The sequence below is a fragment of the Lissotriton vulgaris genome, chromosome 12 (assembly GCF_964263255.1).
Source record: "Lissotriton vulgaris chromosome 12, aLisVul1.2, whole genome shotgun sequence".
Lineage (NCBI taxonomy): Eukaryota > Metazoa > Chordata > Amphibia > Caudata > Salamandridae > Lissotriton > Lissotriton vulgaris.
The window spans coordinates 801,717,637-801,739,599 of NC_141700.1; the positions used below are offsets into that span (position 1 = coordinate 801,717,637).

A 21,963-nucleotide genomic window follows, 5' to 3' on the forward strand; every position below is an offset into this window, starting at 1 on the left:
ATGATGGTTCTGTGCGCGTGACTAAATAACAACATATTTGTAAAATTGAAGCAGGATCCTGTATTATGAATTTTTTCTTAACATTTTTCTGTTATTGGTATATTTTTAAAACATTGGGAAGGGTTAGTCCCCACAAGGCTGGTGAAAACACATAGTCCCCACAAGGATGGTAACACGTGTATGTGTATGTGTGTGTGTGTGTGTGTGTGTGTGTGTGTGTGTGTGTGTGTGTGTGTGTGTGTGTGTGTGTGTGTGTGTGTGTGTGTGTGTGTGTGTGTGTGTGTGTGTGTGTGTGTGTGTGTGTGTGGTCATAGTCCGCTTCTATGCCATATAATAATTATTGTAGGGAGTGAAGAGGTGGCTGGAGGTCCACGGGAGACCCCTCTTCCCCTCTTTCTTGATTCTTTCAACTCCATTCTCTGCCTTTTTTCATTGACTGCACTGTTCCCTTTCATGCTGCAGGTTCGCCATTCAGCGGACTCGTGTGGAGCCCACCTCTGCGGAGATGCCATCCCTCCCGCGTGGCAGCGACGACTCCACCAGGCGGGTCGCCAGCAAACAGGTGGGTGCAGTGTCTCTTACCTGGCGGTGGGGCACTGGCCGGTGTGGGGGAAGCAGAAACAAAAGGAGCCCATTTGCTGAGTGGACTTGGAATGCCAGCGGAGTGGTGTCGAGTGTTGAGTTGAAGGCATGTGGTAATTGATGGATCTTCATACTTGGAGCCGGGTGTATGTGGGACCAGCAGGCAGCCAGCCCCCTCTCCACTGTGCGCTTACTTCCCATCCTCAGATCATCGCCTTCTGTGAAGTGTCCATCCGTACAACATTTGTATCTCTGTTCACGCCTCAAGGCTCTTTCCTGGAGTTCGAGATCTTTCTTCAGCCCGTTATTCCATGGCCGACCTCCTTGCCGCCTCTAAAGACCGACCTCCTGATTCGCCACCAGACGAAATTCAGAAGTTGACGCGAGTTGTGCCCACTTCTATCTTGTGCTTTTCTCAATTCATGAGGTAACTGGTAAGCAGACCTCTTTGGCAGCCCCCGCTCAGGAGTCAGCAGGAGCTGTTTCCCCAGAAGTAAACGATCAGCAAAGCCAGGAGCTTTACACTTATTTCCCTGGACCAATCAGGCAGTTTGTTCCTGCACAGATAATCCTGGCATGAATAAATAGCATAATAATTCTCTTTGACTCACTGGCGATGGGCATAAGCCCCATCTCAACAGCGGGCAACTCGCTCCTAGCACTAGAGATCACTCCTGTAATGTCCAGATATAAACCTACTGTACGATGCTAGGGGTTGGCAAAGAGATCGAACACCACAGCCCATTCCGAGGCCCTTAATGCACCCACTTCTAGGTTACACCCAGGAGGATGAGCGACCAAACTCCGGACGCTGCTTCATGGAAAAGCTAACCAGAGACGGTCATTGTAAGAAAGTGGATTATTATGCATAGTAGACAGTCGCCTGCCTCAAGGAACAATAACATTAGCTTGTCCGGGTGAACCCCAAAGTTACTAAATTAACTTAAGCTCAACCCCTGGTGGCTATGGCACCGAGCAAAAAAGCTTAACTTAGGGTAATGTGTAAAGTATTTATGCAGTACCAAAACAGTAATAAACTCAAAACATCAAACAGTAAAAATCACAAACTGAATTAGGAAAATAGAGCAGATTTGAATAAAACAAATGACAAAAATACAATCAGGGGAACTGGAGACATGATTTTTAAAAGTTTTAAGTAAAAATAACATTAAAAACCACTATGAGCCAATGATAGTCTTGGAAGTGGTAGACCAGGACACTGCGCACGATTGAATACCTGACTGCAGTGAAGCACGGGTCGGACACACCAAGCAGGCTCGTCCCGGTCAAAGATTGTACCTTCCGACTTAGTGTTTTATATCAGAATTGGATACATTTGCCACAAGGTCCCTCCGACGGCGAAGGAGGTCTTGGAAGTCCACAGATTTTCTAAGCCTTGACTATTCAGGGTCTCTGAGGCAGCTCCCCTGAGACCCTTCTTAGGCTGCCAGGCAGTGCTTAATTTGTAAACAATTAAGTGCCGGGCCTCAGGAGGCCACTGCAGCCTATACCACCCGTTTCCCCTGTGAGCGCTGCCAATGACAGTACCAAACCAGCTACTAACCATCACACGTCTACACCTGTGACAATTCAGACTGTTCCAGGCTCCCAAACCTATAAGATTATTATAGGCAACAGGTAATAGTAATTTTCAACTTGTATTGAATTAGCAAACAACTGTTGTTGTATTCACTCTAAATCAGACAAACAGCCCACCTCATGGTAGCTGTCATAAGTGTCGGTGCTGCCAATTAAGTGCCGGTGCCGAGCACCGGAAACCACTGGCTCAAATTAATCACTGCTGCTAGGACCTCATGGACAGCACTTAGGGGCCAGGACTCTCTCCAGCCAACAGCAAGGCCCAGTCCAGAAGGAAAAAGGCCTCTTCCAGCTTGTTTTGTCCCTGTAGTCACATCGAGGGCCATCCAACTGGCAGTTAGTGTCCACGTCTTAGTCCTGGATAGAAGAGGGAACAAGTCCAGAACTACAGGGTTCGCCTCAGTCACAGACCACAGATCCAGTCCACTTCTGATCTTCCGTAGATCCATAAAGTGTTCTGAGGGGAGTGCCTTGGGGGGCCACAACTATGGTTGGCACCAGCTAGCAGATATGGGGACTCCTGGTTCCTCCCTAACCAATGGGGTGAAAGAGCAGGTTCTGTTGCTCTACTGCAGTCGCTCCCACAGTGCCTCTTAATCCTAAAATGCAAGATGGGGAAATACTTCCTCCTTTATGCAGGACCTGTGTGTCCACCCAGAGGTGTGGTAAGAGAAATGAGCAGCCCCCTCCTCTATAGTCAACCTATTCCGAGGGCTAGTGTCAGCCTGGCTGGAGGGACAAAGGGGTGCCTTCTCCAGGTCTCACTTTACATTTGCTAGTGAAAGGGCAGACTCCTTTCCAAGTAAAAGAAGTTCTTTGGTCCACCTTCATTTGCAAGGCAATGAAAAACACCTCCCTACACACAGGCCATTCTTCTGATCTTGAAGGACACCTCATTAAGGGAAACACTTGCAGACCTGTTAGTCGGCTAATTATAATTAGCCTACTTGAGATTCAAGCAGATAAAACGTAACTTTCTAAAAGTTACTTTTCCTAAATGTTTGTTAAAAACCCAAATTTACCATTAAATTGGATTTTTACTGAATGTTAAAAATAGGCTTTGAATTACTTCTGTAGCCATTTACTGTCATAAGTTAAAAATTACAGTTCATAATATGTACTTTAAACTTTTATAAGATTTAGCTGTAGCCTTGCCAGTGAAAATACCTTTTGGGGGCCTAGTCAGGAGCGAAATGCCTATTTCCATTTTTTACAGTTTACACTTTTAAATGTCAGTCAGCGTGCATTGTGAATGAAGATGTAGCTAGGGGTGACTTATTAATATTTAAATGAAGGGATCTGACCTGGCAAAAGAGGTTATTTTGACAGGTTTAACGTCAGATGTTTAAGCTGCTGCAGTCAGGCTACACGCGATATACCTAAAGCACGGTTTTACAGGCCATCTCTGCCGATGGCACCACAAGTGCTGCAGTCTACAAGTGTCTTTACACCTCCAGACCCGGGGTGTATCTCCTACACCATATACTATGGACTTATAGTCAAGTTAAATTTGTCAACCAGGGTTAAGCCAAATGACCCATGTTTAAAGGGGATGGCAGGAATTTTACTCCTATATAGCCTCTGTGAGGAGCACAGAACTGACCAGAAATTTCTCAGACCGTGAACCTCCTAACACCAATCCTACCGTAAAACACATAAACCTGACACTCGAGTGGTGGCTGGACATTTCTGCTACATTTTGCATGAGACTCCTCTCCCGTTCACACACCAGCACTTCATACTTCAGATACCCTGTGCCTCGTGGTCTCCTGTGTCAAGATCCTACTTCTTTGAGGTCTGAATACGGTCAGTTCTCCGCTCCAACTGTCCCGTTCTTCTGATCCCTGTTCAGACTCTGAGTGCTCCTGATGGGTCACTACAGCTCCGCAGAGATGCTCTGCTTTGTTCTCTGTTATCTGACCTCTTAGTCGGTCCACTCTCCTCACCGCCGCTCGAGAGTTATTGGAAATCACTTATGGAGGACGCTGGGGAGCGACTCACGAGTCCTTGCGAGTAGACACTTGACCTCACCAGATCTCCACAAAACATCTTGCTGTCCGACATCTTTTCTGTTGCTGGAAGTTCTCCTGGCATTTCTCCAGGAGAGAGTTTGGATTGCCACAGAGAGCACTATTGTAATGTTTTACGTGCACCAGCAGACGATCACGAGCTCAGATCAGCCGCGTTCCTTCCTCAAGGGAGACGATTTGAGCTCTTGGACAGAAGATGCATTCTTCTACTCCTCTAACTTCTCTAATCTTTCTTTCCACTCCCAGCCTTTTCAAGCACTGGTCACCAGTCCCATGAACCTGGTGACCTGGAAGAAGTTTACTTGTTACTGTCACCTTTGCTTCGACTATACATGAATTCCAGGCTCTCTTCTGCCGTACGTTAAGGGGTTTCCCTTAAACTTAGCATGCTTCCCAAAACCCCCTTTTCCTCAAAAGTCTAACTAGATTTCGTGTAGTGAGTTTTTTTTAGTTTTCCTCTTAAATCCCTCTTCAGAAGCAGAGAGGACGTGGCTTAATCAGGGTTTTTAAATGTGGGCACCATCTTGATCACGCGATGGTCTTTCGAGGCTCTGGGTGGCTCATCGTTTCGGTGGCACAAACTCTGGGAATCCACCTTTGAAAACACCCTTTAACCCACACTGCTGGTTGTACCCCAGCTCCTTCCCGCAGCTCATCAGACACCCCATCTCAGGCTGTGTCTCCCAGTGACAGACCACCAGACCTGTTCTGGTCGAGGGGACCCCGGGGCGCTTAGGGGGGAGCCTGCCTCCTGCGGAGCCACCTGGGTGTGCTTAGGGTTGCTTGTGTGGTCCCTCCATTGGCGGGGGTCCAAGGAGTCAAGAGGAAGGAGAGGGGTCTGTGAGCTGCAGGAGGAGACCCCCAGGAAAGAGAGGGGTCTGTGAGCTGCAGGAGGAGACCCTCGGGAAGGAGAGGGGTCTGTGAGCTGCAGGAGGAGACCCTCTGGAAGGAGAGGGGTCTGTGAGCTGCAGGAGGAGACCCTCGGGAAGGAGAGGGGTCTGTGAGCTGCAGGAGGAGACCCCCAGGAAAGAGAGGGGTGTGTGAGCTGCAGGAGGAGACCCTCTGGAAGGAGAGGGGTCTGTGAGCTGCAGGAGGAGACCCTCAGGAAGGAGAGGGGTCTGTGAGCTGCAGGAGGAGACCCTCGGGAAGGAGTGGGTCTGTGAGTACAGTATGATGTGCGACTACCTCTCAGTATTGCGCTGGCAGTCTTTTTTTCTTTTTCCTCCAGTCACACACTGTTTTCCCTTTTTACCTGTATGTTTTTTAGGTCTCGTAGCGATACAGCGCGTAAGCGCTGTCTCGCCGAGATCTTTTGTCACTGACTCTGCTTCCCAGGAGACAGCACCTGGCAGCGCGCATCTCGCAAAAGGCGAGCGGCGCAGGCCACGCGCGCGCGAACGCGCTCGCTGTCTCCTGGAAAGCTCCAGCGCATGCGCACACAGAGACCCAGTCCCCACTGTCTGCTCTCCCCTGTCGCACGCATCATACTTCTACCATCAACCACGATTCAGTGCTCCACCCTAGCCACACGCTTCCCCGGGCACAGCAGACTCGCTTGCGTCGCTGCTCCTTACCTTCCAGTGACAGCCTGACCCCCGGCGCAGTCCTCGATGTCGCGTTCCTGAGCTCGCGGGATCACGGGCTGAAATCCTTCTCCACCGGACAGAAAGAACAGCGGGGCATCTGTAGGGTCCCCGCTGGACGCTTGCAACCCACAGGGCGCACTCCTGGCCGCGGTTGGCATTTTTTCGGCCAAGGTTTACGTGCACTCTACTGGACCCGTCACGGAGCCGCGGGAGGGGGCGTGGTCAAAGGAGGCGGCCCCGCAGTGATGTCACCACACGAGCCGAAGTACCCGCCCTTTTCCAGCAGGCTCATGGCTCTGAATAAACACCCATTAGGTGGCCGTGTTACAGTGTATTATGAAACTACCACAACATTTATGCAGATGAACTGGTGTGTCCGCTTGTATCAGCCGCGTTTTTTTGTTGTTGTTGTTACCACAAATCCGTATATTTCAGCGCTGTACATGAATATGCAAAGCGTCAGCGGCTGGGGCACGTGCTTTGCTATGCACAGAACTCAACCCATTGTTCCCTCCTGCTTGATGTTTACACACCCCTGTTCAGTACAGCGCTATTAAGCCCTGCCGGATTTATTCTCAGCTCTATAAAATAAATAAATGTATAACCCTGTCCATCTGTTGAAAGCAAAATCCCTCCCGGGCTGTCGTCGAACAAAGAAGCACACGCCAACACCAGCCCTGCAGACTCTTCCCAACCCGAGCCCGGGGCTGCGCCCCCATCACCCCCATGGCTGCCACCGTACAGGTCTGGCCTCTTCCATGGAGTCCCTGCGCATTCTTCGCGATCCGTTCCCTGTTGCTGGGAAATGGATGTGTTCAACACAGGCAGGCCGGCTCGGACAGCGCCCTCCCCCGACTCCCGGGGCCAAATTACAGCCCTTTTCGGGGCGATTTTGCCAGCTCCGTGTCTCTCTGGAGGTAAAACCCATCTGGTGAGAACGAGAACAGGCTGTTGGTGTGGAAACGGGTGCCGAGGAACGGGTCCGCCCTGCGGCCTGCTCCTGATGGGAGGCAGGGGAGGTCTGGGCCACGCACCGCCGAGAAGCACAGTGCGCCCTTCAAGGCTGAAGCTCAGCCAGGCCCTGCTCGAGATCAAGGCTTGCCCCCGGAGGAGGCAGGATGTTTCTAATGGTGAAGTTTGGAGGTGAGTTGGGAAGGGTGGGTGAAACTGGGGAAGGGCAATGAATCTCCCTCGACAGCGCTTCTGAAACCGTGGCAAGCCTGTTACCATCCTCTGTGCTGCAAGCGGCCCAGTGCAGCACACCTCGCACTTCCTATTCAGCATGCGCATCTAAGATAGACCTGGCGGTAATGCACCGGTTGCAGGGACCTGTGTGTAATCTGAGGTTACAGATTCGAATGCATCCACTGTCGAGTCAACCTCTCATCATTCAGCAGCTGATAAAAAAGACGCTACTTTTAATTGAGTGATAACATCTAGTTACAGCGTTGTGTCGGTACTCGCAGCGCTGTATGTGTGTCTGAACATGCCAGTCACGGTGTGCTGGACGCCCGAGTGTACCTGCATCTGTGGTCCGTCCGTGCTCCGATGCGCATTGCGCCTGCCCAGTGCTGCAACAAGACGTCTGCTGGTACAGGCGCATCCATGTACCTGCTTGCTTTATGACTGTAAGTTGCACGCAAGTCACTTGCGACACGCACCCGCAGGAGCAGAGGAGCCCCACATGGCATCAGCTCAGCCCCTCGAGTGCATGCAGGCAGTCTACGCAGCAGAGACACTCTTACACTATACACAGACTTCAGGCACCCTCATAGACACAGCAGAATTCACAACATACCTCAAAGCGGGGGTTCCAGTCTCGGCAAGGACGCTCCACACCCTGTGACTCTCGGCAAATCACTTAATCATCCTCTGCCTAACAAAATAAATGTGTCCGTCTGTAAAGCAACTGGTGTCGACCTTGGGCCGAGTTTGCGCAATATATAAAACTAACAGGAAAAAAAACAGAACTCAACAAAGTGGGGGATGCGAAGCTAGACGGAAAACAGGGCATGTGGTAGCGAATTTTAAATTGCTTTCCTATGCATGCGGCTGTAAGCAGCAGGAGTGAACAAAATATGTCAGCATAAAATAACTTTAAGCTAGTTTCCCCTATATGACTAGGCATATATTATTTTAAAAAGTAGGTGCTCCGCTAAAATAACCAAGACATCAACTTCTGTTGATTCACACATGTATGTAGTAGGTCTTACATTGCGTCATAGATACTTTCAACAGGCATGAACTAATCAAAGGTTTTAGCCTTATTCTGTTAGGCTTGATAGCACAGTTCTCGGCAAAACCTATTTTTAATAATGCTTTAAAATATGCAAACAGTCTTCTTTGGCGCCACCTTGAGGAGTATTTCTCGCTCACCTCAGAGACCCCCATCCTCCCAGCATTGACTGCCTAAACAGCATTTGTGCATGCAACACATGCAAACTTCATTTGTCTGTGTTTACATGCGGCAGCGCGTTAAAGCCAGAACTTGTGGTTTTGCCAATGTTTGTTATAATTCCCATATGCCTGTGCTGCCTGAATTTTAGGTAGGGTCGGAGCACGTGGACTTGCTGGTTTCCTAAGAGGTGAATGTGACACTTTTTCAGCAGAAAGGGGCAGACCCAGCTGTTGTTGGTCTGCCGCAGTGCTCAAAGTCAGGAGCAGAGCTGCTCTACACAGCAACCAATCACTGCTTCTCCCATGCACTAAAGGAAGCAGACCATTCACCTACCAGGCTGAGCTCGGCTTCTTAAGGGGAGATACTGGCACCTCACCCCAGGGTTACTGTAGTTGTGTTAGCCAGTGCTAGCGCGTCTCTGTATCTCTGCAATCATTTCAAAAGGAGGGCTGCCTGCCACTCCCGACGGATAGGGAAGTCTCAGCACTCTCCGACAAGGCAGCTATAACTTTTACTGAGACAATGAGTGAGTGATGTCATTGGGTGCGAACCAACCACATTCTGGTTATAGCAGATGTTTCTTGAGCCGAAAGCGGGTCCCAGTGCCGGGCTTTAAGTGGGCTGGGTCCCTCTGGATCTCAAACTCTGTAGTAAATAAAAAGGGACGTTGAAACGATTCGAATCGGGCCCTATATTCATGCCCCTAACCTTTCTAGCAAAAACACTGATCAATTCATTGCAAAAATCATTAAGAAAATCCATGGCAGCGATTTAGTTTCACACTGTTAACACTCAGGGAATGCAAGGTTAAATAAGCTATTTGCAGGGTGTTGTCTTTCTGTATTTCTTTTCGTGTGGCATGTTACTCTTCTATAGTGCATACTTTGAACTGAGTCGCCTCCAGGGCCCTATTGCACATAGGGCACACTTACCATGTTAGTGCCACAGCGCATCTCAAACAAGCATTTACAATGCAATAGGTCTCGCATTATTAAAGTTTGAACTTTTGGCATTGTAAATGACAATGCCTTTTATTAATTTGCATCGGTGCGTAAACAAGCACTTTGTACTTATAGCCCATGCTTATGAGAAGCAAGGCTGGCAGTCTCTTGTACTGCCAGCCTTGCTCATTGTAAGCAAGGACTGTACGTTTAAGGTGCGTGTTTATACACCGATTGCAGGTTTTAAAAACATATGAATAAAAGGCATTGTCATTTACAATGCCAATAGCTCAAACTTTAAAAATACGAGACCTATTGCATTGTAAATGCTTGTTCAATTAGTTCAGTCACAACTCCCCTGACTCGCTGTTTGCTTTGTTTTCAGAAACAAATGGAGGAGTACCTGAACTCGCTGCTGACCAAGTCTTTCTACCGGAACTACCACGCCATGGTAAGTGCCTCTTTGATTCCCCGTTGGGGGCGCTTCCGGTGCCTCCCGGACTCACTCGCACAAGACGTGTGATCTGTTCGAGGTGCAGAGCTCTGTGCGCGCACCTGCTGTGAACGGCGGCGTTGGCATAGAAGGGTCTCTTTTCCAGCATAGAAATGATGTGCGCGTTCACAGTGTCAATCAATCAATCGATCGATCAGGGGTTTATAAAGCGCGCTACTCACCCATGAGAGTCTCAAGGCGCAGACCTTGTGGTGTGGTGGTGAGTGTGTAGACACAAGAGGACCCCCGGAGGATGTGTGACAGCAGCGTCCCTGCGGACGCCCCCGCTCAAGGGTCCCTCTTCGGTGTTCACTGGGACCCTTGTGATGCATCATCTAGAATATGGCAGAGGTGTTTTATTGTTGATGTGTGAAGTCATGCCAATAAGGACTTCGCTGCCACGTTTTGCATATGTGTGCCATCTTTAAGGTTTGGGTGTACTTATGCGTATGGATCGCTGCGGATACGTCTAGAGCTGGTCAAATGTGTGTTATGGTTGAGGTTTGCAGTTGGAAGCAATGCCAATAAGGACTTCGCTGCCACGGTTTCAGATGGCATAAGTGTGTCATTGTCAAGGTCTCAGTGTACTTGTGAGTGCTGTTCCACAACCAAGTGTATCCCATTGAGAGTGACACTTTCTTGCAAGCGAAGCACAGCCATGAATTCCATTGGAAAAGAGAAGTATACGAAGGGCGAGGCTAGATGAGCCCGCCTTTAGGGCCCGGCGACCCGGCCCACGCCGCATCACCATTGGCCAGAATATCCGGCCGGCTGCCCTATGGGCGGCCGGCCGGGGAAGTCCTTCCGGGTCGGGGGCGGGGGGTGACGCACGTCCGGTGGGGGCGTGGGGGCAGAGGCCATGACCTATATAAGTCAGGGCCACCCAGTACTCGACCTCTTTCCACGCCCGGCCGGCTGCCCTATGGGCGGCCGGCTGGGGAAGTCCTTCCGGGGCGGGGGGGGCGGGGGGAGGGGGGGTGACGCACGTCCGGTGGGGGCGTGGGGGCAGAGGCCATGACCTATTTAGGTCAGGGCCACCCAGTACTCGACCTCTTTCCACGCCCGGCCGGCTGCCCTATGGGCGGCCGGCCGGGGAAGTCCTTCCGGGTCGGGGCGGGGGGGGGGGGGGGGGTGACGCACGTCCGGTGGGGGCGTGGGGGCAGAGGCCATGACCTATTTAGGTCAGGGCCACCCAGTACTCGACCTCTTTCCGCGCCACCACCGGACCTGCTTACACCCCCTTCCGCGACCCATGCCCCCTTTCTTTAATTTAGCTTGAATCTCCCGCCCACCCGTCCCCTTAAGGCAGTAGTTAGATGGGTGCGTTGCGGATAAGAGACATTCAACCACTGATAGACTTGCAAAATGGACGGGAGTCCGCCTTGCGCACTCCCTAGGCCAGCACTGAGGGGAGAGAAGGTAAGCTCTCCGCAGGGGGATGGAGACCACTTGCTGGGGAGGCTAGGGAGACAGGTACGAGCCTCCTAGGCAGCCTTGTGGACGAGAGGTGGGGCCCTGGAAATGGCAGACAAGGACCCGAGGGCTGGGGCCCATCGCTCAGGGGCGCAGGTGGGCTGCACCTTGCGTGGGCATCTCTCCTGAGGGGAGGCGAACCAGAGGGCCCCTTGGTGCTGGGGGGAATGAAGAGGAAGTTATGAGCAAATGTAATGTCAATAATGCATAAAACTAGTTATTAAGATGTTTGAATAATAAAATGATGTGTTGCTCATAATTTGATAATGTTAATAATAATCATATGTCATGTTTATGTGTTTGTTATTAAACATGGCCTTTTTACACCCACCACTTTCTCAAGATTTGATTGTTTGGTGGGGAAAGCGGGCGTGGAGCATGCTGGGGGATCCGGGTCCTATTGGAAACGACACCATTTTGAGCTTGAGGAAGCTCTAACAAGCATTGGAAATGCAATAGGTCTCGCAGTAGTAAAGTTTGAGCTATAGGTGTTATTTATTTGTTTGTTTTTTATTTATGTGTTGTTTTTTCTAAATAGCTAAATTAATAGCTTTCTTCTTTACAAAGCCAATAGTTATAATTTTTGTAAATGTGACACCTCTAGCATTTGTAAAGCAACATGTTTTGTATTAACGGGACTTATATGTGACTTATATGTATTGATATAAAAAAAATCAATGGCTTTAAAAAATTTTTTATAATTAATACGTAAATAAAATGGATTTTATTTTATATTGCCAATAGCTTGAAGTTTATTAAATATATTTAGTGAAGATGCTGTGGTTGCGCTGAGTGAGGGTGAGGGTGAGTGAGGGGTTGAGGGTGAGGGGTTGAGGGTGAGGGAGGGTGAGGGTGAGTGAGGATGAGGTGTTGAGGGTGAGTGAGGGTGAGTGAGGGTGAGTGAGGGTGAGGGTGAGGGGTTGAGGGTGAGGGGTTGAGGGTGAGTGAGGGTGAGTGAGGGTGGGGGGTTGAGGGTGAGTGAGGGTGAGGGTGAGGGGTTGAGGGTGAGTGAGGGTGAGTGAGGGTGAGGGGTTGAGGGTGAGTGAGGGTGAGGGTGAGTGAGGGGTTGAGGGTGGGTGAGGGTGAGTGAGGGTGAGGGTGAGGGGTTGAGGGTGAGTGAGGATGAGTGAGAGTGAGGGGTTGAGGGTGAGGGGTTGAGGGTGAGTGAGGGTGAGGGGGTGAGGGGTTGAGGGTGAGTGAGGGTGAGGGGTTGAGGGTGAGTGAGGGTGAGGGTGAGTGAGGGTGAGGTGTTGAGGGTGAGTGAGGGTGAGTGAGGGTGAGGGGTTGAGGGTGAGTGAGGGTGAGGGGTTGAGGGTGAGTGAGGGGTTGAGGGTGAGTGAGGGTGAGGGGTTGAGGGTGAGTGAGGGTGAGGGTGAGTGGTTGAGGGTGAGTGGTTGAGGGTGAGTGGTTGAGGGTGAGTGAGGGTGAGTGAGGGTGAGGGTGAGTGAGGGTGAGGTGTTGAGGGTGAGTGAGGGTGAGGGGTTGAGGGTGAGTGAGGGTGAGGGGTTGAGGGTGAGTGAGGGTGAGGGGTTGAGGGTGAGTGAGGGTGAGGGTGAGTGGTTGAGGGTGAGGGGTTGAGGGTGAGTGAGGGTGAGTGAGGGTGAGGGTGAGGGGTTGAGGGTGAGTAAGGGTGAAGACACACAAAGTAGTTCCTTCAGTGCCAGGGACTGCTATGGCAATGTGTGCTTTTTGTAACAAAAAAAATATGTATTGCTTTTACCCACTGTTTTCATGTATTCTTGAGGGTCCTGCAGCTCCCCAACAATAACGCTGTATAAAACCTGTGACAAAACAAAACAAGCATTGGCAAAGGCAGAAAGCTGGTGGCCAACGCCAGACCTGTTTTCTTTTCCAATGCTTGTTCGTGTTTCTTTCTGCAGTTTTCACTCCCTCCTCTCACACTGGGCTCTTAGCACAAAATAGGAGAAGTTTGAGGGAGAAAGTGTTAGGTATTGGCTGGGAGGGTGGGATGGAATGTGAACCAATCAATCAATAAAAAAGGGCGACTTGGGAAGTGAACAGGAAGAGGAGGCACGAATGTGGACAAGAGATGGACAGTGACATGCAGAAGGGAGCTTCATTTGTGCTGGTGTTTGCCGGTGCTTTAGGACGGAAGAGAGAGAGATATAAAGTGAAGCACGTGGATGGCTCAAACATTGAGTGGTGGGATTAGATTGATAATGGGCAGGGGGGACACGGATAGGAGAGAAGGAGACATTTCAAGGCTTAGAAGGGCGAGAAACACAAATGTCGGTAACTGGGATGGACAGAAGGGAGAGCTGCGGTGAGTGAAAGCAGGGTCTGGCGCTCGCTCGTGGAACCGAAGAGTTCCCGGCCCCTGACACACCTCTTGGCGCGCCCTGGTTTGTAGCATTAAATCCAGGCATATTGTATTCTAGCCCCGCTTTCCTCGATCTTAACGGAGGCGTCGAAATCACAGCGCACGCAGCTCACTGAAGTGCCTCGGCTGGCTGTGGGCACTATGCGCGTGAGAGATGAAGCACCAGTCCAACTCGGCCGTGCCGCGGGCCCCTATCTTAACTAAATCAACGGGGTCGGAGTTCGGATGACACAAACAGGAAGTAGCAGAGGAAGCCGTATTCTGTAACCTTTTATTTTAAACGACTGGGCCTATTTTTGGAAATCCAAGGAACAATCCCCAGAAGTACGGCAGCAGCGCGTCTTTAACAATACAAAGCGCTTTTCCGGAGGGGGCACCTGGGGCGCTGAGGGGACTCGAGCTGAGTGGACCCTGGGGGGCGGGGGGCTGAGTGGAGGGCTTACAGGAGGAATGGAGGAAGGGGCCATGACAGGAAAGGACGGGCATGCGTCACAGTAAACAAAGGTTGTGATGCTTCTGTTGCTGTATTGTTTTGCAACTGCACGATGCGCGGAGCGAAATCTCCGGAAAACTCACTTTGGTGGGTGAATTGTACATGTTGGTGCTGAAAAATTCCTTTCTTAATCTTAGATGTAAGATATTTTTTCCGCGGGTGAAGTTTTGTGACTCAAACCAATGCAATAACAAGAGGAACACCCAGCACGGCGTCAATGTTGGCATTGGCGGGGGGTTAGGGGGTAAGTGGTGATTTAAAAAAAAATGCGACACGGCGGGCAGGGGAGGGGGCGGAGCGGGGAGAGGGAACAGACGGAGGGAAGGCCAGATAAGGGGAGGGGGGAGGAGAAATGCGACACGGCGGGCAGGGGAGGGGGCGGAGCGGGGAGAGGGAACAGACAGGGAAGGCAGATAAGGGGAGGGGGGAGGAGAAATGCGACACGGCGGGCAGGGGAGGGGGCGAGGGGGGGAGGAGAAATGCGACGTGCGGATGAGGGAACTGATGTGCACGCGCTTTTAAGCTCAATGCGCATGCGCATTGAGCTTAAAAGTCACGGGCACTGCAAGGAATCGCCACGATTCCTTGCAAGTTGGATAAAGAGTGGATAAGCCCCCATAGTCTCGCTTGCTCGATGCGCATGCCCATCGACAGGCGAGACCTAAAAATGTCTTGAAACTGCATCAGATCCCCTGAAATGAAAGGCCATTAACCGGGACGGCTGACCCGACTTCCTAAGGCACTGGCCTTGGGAGGAGGCAGGGTGGAGGCGGGAATGCAGATTCCGTTGTGCCAGGCCTTCCAGCATCCATAATTAGAAGGCTAACGAACTTCAGACAGTGCTGGTTTACATATGACCTTGTATAGAACATGCAACATTTCCCCCCAATTATGATGCGTTCCCTGGTGGAAGGTGTCCCATTGATTATTGGAGGGGGGCATTCTCCCCAAAACTACTCATTTTCACATTTCAATCAGTGCCCTGAATTTACTTAACAGAATAGCCACCAGGTGGCAGGCGCGCACCAATGAAGTTAATTTGTGAATGGAAGAGAGAAACAAACATGTACCTTTGGGGATGCCCCGGTCAAACATGTAACACTGGGGGTGCCCTATAAAATTTGTAACCCTGGGGGTGCCCCCTAAGACGTCCACTAATGCGGGTCCAATACTGCTCTTTCACGGGCCCTGCGGGATTTTTAGTGGTGTACAGCTCTCCAGAGCTTCACAGGCAACACTGGGGGTGCCCCCATCACACATGCAACACTGGGGGTGCCCTATAAAACTTGTAACACTGGGGGTGTCCCCATTACACATGTAACACTGGGGGGGCCCCCGTCAAACTTGTAACACTGGGGGAGCCCTATAAAACTTGTAACACTGGGGCGGGCCCCATAACACATGTAACAACAAAGATTTAACACTAGGAGTTCCTTAATCAAATATTTTACACTGGGGTTCCCCCATCAAACGTAACAGAGGGGGTTCCCCATAAGATGTGCCAATGGGGGTGCCCATAAAGCATGTACCTCTTGGTTAGAGCCAGTTTGCGGCTCGTGTTCCTTACTGGATAGAAGAGCGCATCAGACATCAAAGCATTTGGAAGTGTATTCAGACAGAACCAAGTTATTGTGAAATATTTTCTGCTTTGCCTTTATTTTACACATATGCAGCAGCAGGTGAATAGGGAAGAGTTCATTGTTTGGTGTTTTTGCTAGTAGTCCCAGCTGGAGCGCCTTGAGGTAGGGATAGATGGCTCATGGGAGCGTCTACTATAAACCATTCAGACATTGAGTGCTATAAGCAGAACAGACATCAAATAGCTCCTCGAAGAAGAGAGCGCGAACCCACTCCCTCCCCTATCGGGTGACCATTCCCCAGTCCCACCACAGGGCCCAGCCTGAGCCCCCACCCCAGCAACCAGCCACCATGGTACCTTTAAAGCGTGTCCGTTGCGCCCTGGTGGCTGGTCAGCGAGGAGACGCATCCCCTGGTGCCCGCCTTCATCGCCGTGAGTAGCGTGCTCCTAGACCGGTCACTTCTCTCACTGCCCTCCCTTCTCTTCTCTTCCAGACGGAGTTCCTGGACGTCAGCCAGCTCTCGTTCATCCCAGACCTGGGACCCAAGGGCTTGTAAGTTGTCGCTTGTCTTCTCTCCACCACTAATGTCCCAGAGCAGAGGCTCTCACAGCTGGGGAGCCCAGACTGCATCTTCTAGGGTCCTGCAAAGTGCATGTGATCCGGTGAAGTGTTTCCGCTGCTGCTGTGCACAGCTGTTTGGGTGGGTTTAGACCCCACTCCCTCACCTCTGCTTCTTTGAAACGTGCGCCTCACCACAGTTAACTGTCACTTTGGGATTGAGCCCACTTATTCCCCCCCTTATGTTTTTTAAATCTGCTGTTCTCAGCCTTATAACTACACATTGGTTGTAAGAGGAGGTAGAACCGCTTTCTAACGCGGTCTCCTAGTTGTCAGTGGCCACTCCCAAATGGTCAGATGATCATCGACAAACCAACACAGAGCGCTCTTCTGAGGTCTCTTGCACAGCCTGGCCATCCGCAGATCCGTGCAGAGGAGCACGCTCAGTGAATTGAAATAATGTCTATGCTACTGCTGTATATAATAATGCCTCCTCCTGTCCTTATCGACTCTGCGTTGATGGACGACTGTCTTCCTTCGTTTCATTTGATCACAAATGCAGTTTCATTTGAGGTCTTAGAGCCTTAGTGTTTCGCCACGGTCCCTCTTGGCTGCACTTTGGAGGGGATGTATGACGTTACAACGCATGCTTTTACCACGCATGCCATTACAACGCAGTTTTTACAACGCATACCATTACAACGCATAGCGCTTTGGGGTGCTGGATAGTGAATAGTTTAATTTACTATTCCAACTCCAGTCCCAGTGGATAGTAGGGAAGGTGTTGGATAGTAAATTAAATCTATTCCCTATCCTAGAGCGCCCCCCAGCGCAATGCGTTGTAATGGTTTGCGTTGTAATGGTTGCGTCGTAATGGTAGTGCGTTGTAAAAGTTTTGTTGTAAAGGCTGTTTACCCTTTGGAGGTTGTGGGTCTGACTTTGTTGTGATACAGATGAAATGTAACTCGAACCCTTTTGCTGTTGCAGGGAAGGCGCCATCTTGAAACGGTCGGGTGGACACAGGCTTCAAGGTCTCCAGTGCATCGGCCACCACCAGATCTGCTACCGGTGGTCCAAGAGGTTGGTTTTAGACCCGTATTTCAACACCAGCGGGCTGGACTACGCCAACACTCTCTATGCCAGAATCTCCAAACTTCTCCTCCTCAGAATCCAGACCATCCAGAACACCACCGCTGACTCGTATCTGACCTCTCATGCTGCACCCACATCACACCGAACCTCAGGAAGCTTCACTCGATCCCCATTCACAAGTGCAGCCAATTCAAACTTCTCACAGAGAGATACACAGCCCCACACAACACACAACCAGAATACCTCAACAGCTGCATACAAGTTCACCAACCCACCTGACACCTGTGCTCTGCCTCATCCTCACACGCACACATTCCCAACATCCGCAAAAGCAAAACTGGAGGTCGCTCTTTCTCCGACATCGCACCCAAGACATGGCACGACCTCCCGCCACACATCAGAGCCTCCGACCTCCCTCCACACATCCGAGCCTCCGACCTCCCTCCACACATCAGAGCCTCCGACCTCCCTCCACACATCAGAGCCTCCGACCTCCCGCCACACATCAGAGCCTCCGACCTCCCTCCACACAACAGAACCTCCGACCTCCCTCCACACATCAGAGCCTCCGACCTCCCGCCACACATCAGAGCCTCCGACCTCCCACCACACATCAGAGCCTCCTTCTCATCCTTGAGTTCTGCAAAAAGCCACCTGTCGCTTCTTATAAGCACCTTGGGGCGCTCACACCTACACACCTGCTCAAGCGCCTGGAAGCCCTCTCGGGTGATCAGTGAAGTATACAAATGACTATACGAGAACATGAAACTAATCCAGTAACTCTTTCAGGCGACCATGGGCCTCACTCAAGGGATTGTGTGTAGAACAAACATTTAAAAAACATTAGATTTGCACTACGTTTCCCATGACTCATTCAGTAGCTTGTCTATATTTTGCACCCTTTCTCAATAAATAGGCCTCTGCTTTTGAAAGCGCGGATCACTGTTTGTTTACGCAGCACCCAATGCAAAATGTAGTTGCTTCCATACATGCAACACAAAAAGTTGATGGACGGAATGTTGAACGGTGTCAAACATCCACCCCAATACACTGATCTGGGCCTAAATCCATCGTTTTTTTTGCTCCTCATCCCATTGCAGTTTGGGCCCAGCCATATGCAAATCAGTCTTGACCCTGCGCCCAATGGGAACAGTCCAGCCTGCCAGGCCAGGTTCTCTGTGGACTGGACAGGAGGCATCCTAGGACCGGTTTCGGGTATTACCCCTTGTCAGCCAGGCTATCTTGAAACCGGTGGCAGAGCGAGAAATGAGCCCACATTCAGGCATACCCTTCCAACTTGGGGTGAAAATGCAACACAAAAGCAGAAACGGAGACCTCCTGCTTTCATGGAAACCTTGAGTTATCAGAAGAGACAAAACCAGGTCAGCGGAATCTTAAAAAGATTCAGACTTTGGTGGTAGAAGGGGCAAGTCCTGTTGGCCACTGAGCCGCGTCCAGCAACCATGGAGGAGTGCTCAGGGCCGGTTTTGGTGGTAAAAAAGAAATTGGAATATGGCTGCATCAGGCCCTCGCCCTTACAACTCAAGAGAGGAAACTAATGCAAGTGGGACATGTTCATCTGAAGATGGTTCCTCGAATGTCCTGTCGTGAGTCTCCGACACAGGGCCCAGGAAGCGTTGCCGCTGCCTCTGTGGAGGTTCGATTGAAGTCCGTGTGGGACTGCCAGACTATCAGTGGCAGCACTTCCAGGTGGTAGCGGGGCCGGAAAAGGAGGATCCTGTGTCTCCAGCTCTAGTGTCCCTAGATTTACCTGTTGCTGTCCCCCGAGGGCCTTGCGATCAGGGAATGCCGCGTTTGCTGACGTACCAGGGGGTAGAGCATTAACACATGGTGGTCACACCTCTTCAGCTCTAGCCACCAAGGCCTGGAACTGACCCTTCCCACCCCATGGATTCTGAGACTAGAGGGTCATATGATCAGTTTCTTATATTGTGAAAATCCAACTTTATTAACAGTTTAGGAAATCCTGCCACGATCCTGAGGGCTTCTGTTGATCATCGTGCAAAAACACCACAAAATGGGCTGACATTCCCCAACACAGCATCTGAAGAGAGACTTTGGTAGTATATTGACAATAGCATGGAGACTAGGAGAAGCCGCCATCTTTAAATTACTTCTAGCGCTGTTCGCACAGGCATGGCCGCTTCGGCGCTGCCCACAGCCCGATGGACAGTGCTTATAACACATTAGCTGACGGCCAACAGCCGCTTCTCCTGGGAGCGTCTAGGAGCCAATTCATCAAGGTGGAAACAGCAGCTCCTGCAGCTTTAGAAGTGCTGGAATGGAATGACACTGGGAGAGCAGCCAAATGCAGATGGTTCTAGATGTGTGCCGGCTGTGTCTGAAGTCTTAATCCAGCGCAGGCATCCACCTAACCAGGGATCTCCGCAGAGCCTGTGAATTGACATCTGTCGCCTTTCTTTTCATTTGAAGCTTGAAGATCTGTTCTAGCGCAGGCGCAAGAATGAAGATTCCATTATGGAAAAGGAAAGGTTACTACCTGTAATGCTAGGTCTCCACCCTGGGTACACTCGTGGTATTATCTACCAACACTCTGCTTTCACGGTTCATCCTACAGACCGCCACAGAAATATTGTGTGATCCTTTCTAACCTAGGTACTAAACCAAAATACCCTCCCTGACGCTGCCGTGCATTGGGGGCCTGTAGAGCAGGCTGCTGTCTTTAAACTGCAAGTCTTACCTCACTGCCGCCTTCTTTCTCTTAAAAAGAAAGAATTAAAATGAGTCTGTGCCCAGATCCACACTCGGAAGAGGTTTGTTTCAAGGTGTCTGTGTTTCCGGCTGTCCTTTGCAGGCGTTTGTTTGTGGAAAGCTGCGCAACTCTTTTCGGGGGAGAACCTTACATATTTACCATGTACTGTTTTATTTCCTATTCGTATTTGGGGAGTTCTTAGCGAGCACTAAATCGAGTTGTGCTTCTGTGAAAACCCTGACACAGGGTTATGGGGTGGTAAATGTGGACTCACTTTGCACCAAAAGATGAGCAGGCCAGATATGGCCGCCGCCTGCAGGATCCTGCCTGACTCTGACATGGCGGCTCTCACTGCTTCGAACTTGCTTCTCCAGCGACCCTCCGTCCCAGGTGCAAATGGTGCATTAACACCACCAGGCCTTCATGAGCCGGCACTTTGCATGTGTGCAGAGAGGTCCTTGTTGGTGGTCAGGGTTGTCGTTCTGGCTTCAAGCCTCGCGGTCCATATTGGCGACAGGCGCCCTGTCGAGAGGTCTTTACTTGACGCTCCTGAGCAGGCTCGATGAAGCAAGCTGCGGTGCTGGCTTCAGGCCAGGCTTGGATGTTTACTCTCTAAGTCTGAACTCCTTTGTGTACTTTTGTTGTGGTTCTTCTTGTGTAGCTGTGCTGGGTGCAGAACAGACCGGTGCAGGCATGAACGAGCTGAGTAAGAGCTTGGGCCCTTACGTAGACGTGGCATTAGGCACTGAGCCTTGAGGGTTAGAATTTTACTCATCAGCCTCAAGGAAACCCTTATGATAATGATAATCCCTCCTGAGATCAGCGTAGGGCGAACAAGCCTGCGCGTGCTCACCTCCTGTGAGTCGGCATCTTGTATCTTAGTGGTGTTCTCTTTAGAACATAAATATCATGTGCGGCGAGGGGTTGTCTTTGGACTCTGAGGTAGTAATTGAGAAGGTGTCTCATGAATCGGGCTTAAGACACGTCATACCTGGTGCATGTCGGTGAGCGCAGTGGCGGCAGTCGTTATCTGTCACTCGCACCCATGCATATTTGTATTGTATTGTGTTCTTGTATAGCGCGTACTGTCACCCTACGGGTATCCTGGCGCTTAAACTTATCAGACGGCACCAGCACAATAAAATCCTTTTTGCCAGATGTTATTGTATTCATTGCTGCGTTCCCACTCCCCGGGCTCTTCCAGATTCATGTGAGAGTGCCATGCAATGGGTCTTTCAGCAGGGTTGAGACCTTGGCTGTTGAACTAGATTTGGGTCCAAATCCTGGCGGATCAGGAGGAGAGCCAATGATACCTCAGTTCTGTAGTCCATGGGTCCACGGCTGGCTGGCGCCAGACTCTCCTTTCACCTCTCGGCAGCTTCTGGAAGGCGCAGCGGCTGGTCATTGGTGGGACTTGTTGAGTTACTATAGTACTGGCCAGGAATGTGGCGCACATCACTGGATAAATGACAGGATCCTCTCCCAGGGCTCCAGATACCTCCGCCCCTCTCATCAGCTCTGGCTTCACAACACACATTACATGAACTGGGACCTGTGCTTGGACTTCTGAACTTTTTGTGCCTTATAGTTGAGCACCCAATCATTCAAGATGTGCCTATGCCGTTGGGGGCGGGGAGAGTTCCCTTCTTGGAAATTCTTTCTGCAGGATGTGACATCATAGGCTGCCACCCCACCTCTTTTCACAGCTTTCTATGTAATATGCAAAGAACTGACTTCCGTCCAGGAAGTGACATTCCAAGGGTAGAAAATGTGTTGACGTTGTAGCAGCAAACATCTTTAAAGTCGGTAGAGTCCCAAACCGAAGTTACCCCGCTGGTGCGACCGGATTTCAGACCGTCCTTCCTGAGACAGCTTCGCTGTTGGGCTTTCTTACCTGGCCGATATGATACTCACAGATTTGCAACATAAATTGAACTAGAGCGTGTTGCAGGGTAACTTTAAAAATAAAGAAAAAGACAGAGTCCCCTTGGCAATGTAAAAACAGCGCTTTACTGTCACAACTGGCAGAATTGCAATGTCCCCGCAGCTAAACAGCCTGTCTC

The 21,963-nt window shown here is 50.7% G+C and overlaps 1 protein-coding gene across 2 annotated transcripts in view; it reads left to right on the top strand.

Moving 5' to 3' along the window:
- The window catches only part of PLD2 (phospholipase D2), a 476,181-nt gene that overhangs the window by 305,988 nt on the left and 148,230 nt on the right, over window positions 1-21,963 (top strand). For both annotated transcript variants that reach the window (XM_086946231.1, XM_086946232.1), the window contains exons 6-9: window positions 463-562; window positions 9,522-9,587; window positions 16,010-16,068; window positions 17,062-17,154. In XM_086946231.1, the coding sequence (XP_086802357.1) occupies window positions 463-562; window positions 9,522-9,587; window positions 16,010-16,068; window positions 17,062-17,154 (318 nt within the window). The remainder of the gene's footprint in view (window positions 1-462; window positions 563-9,521; window positions 9,588-16,009; window positions 16,069-17,061; window positions 17,155-21,963) is intronic.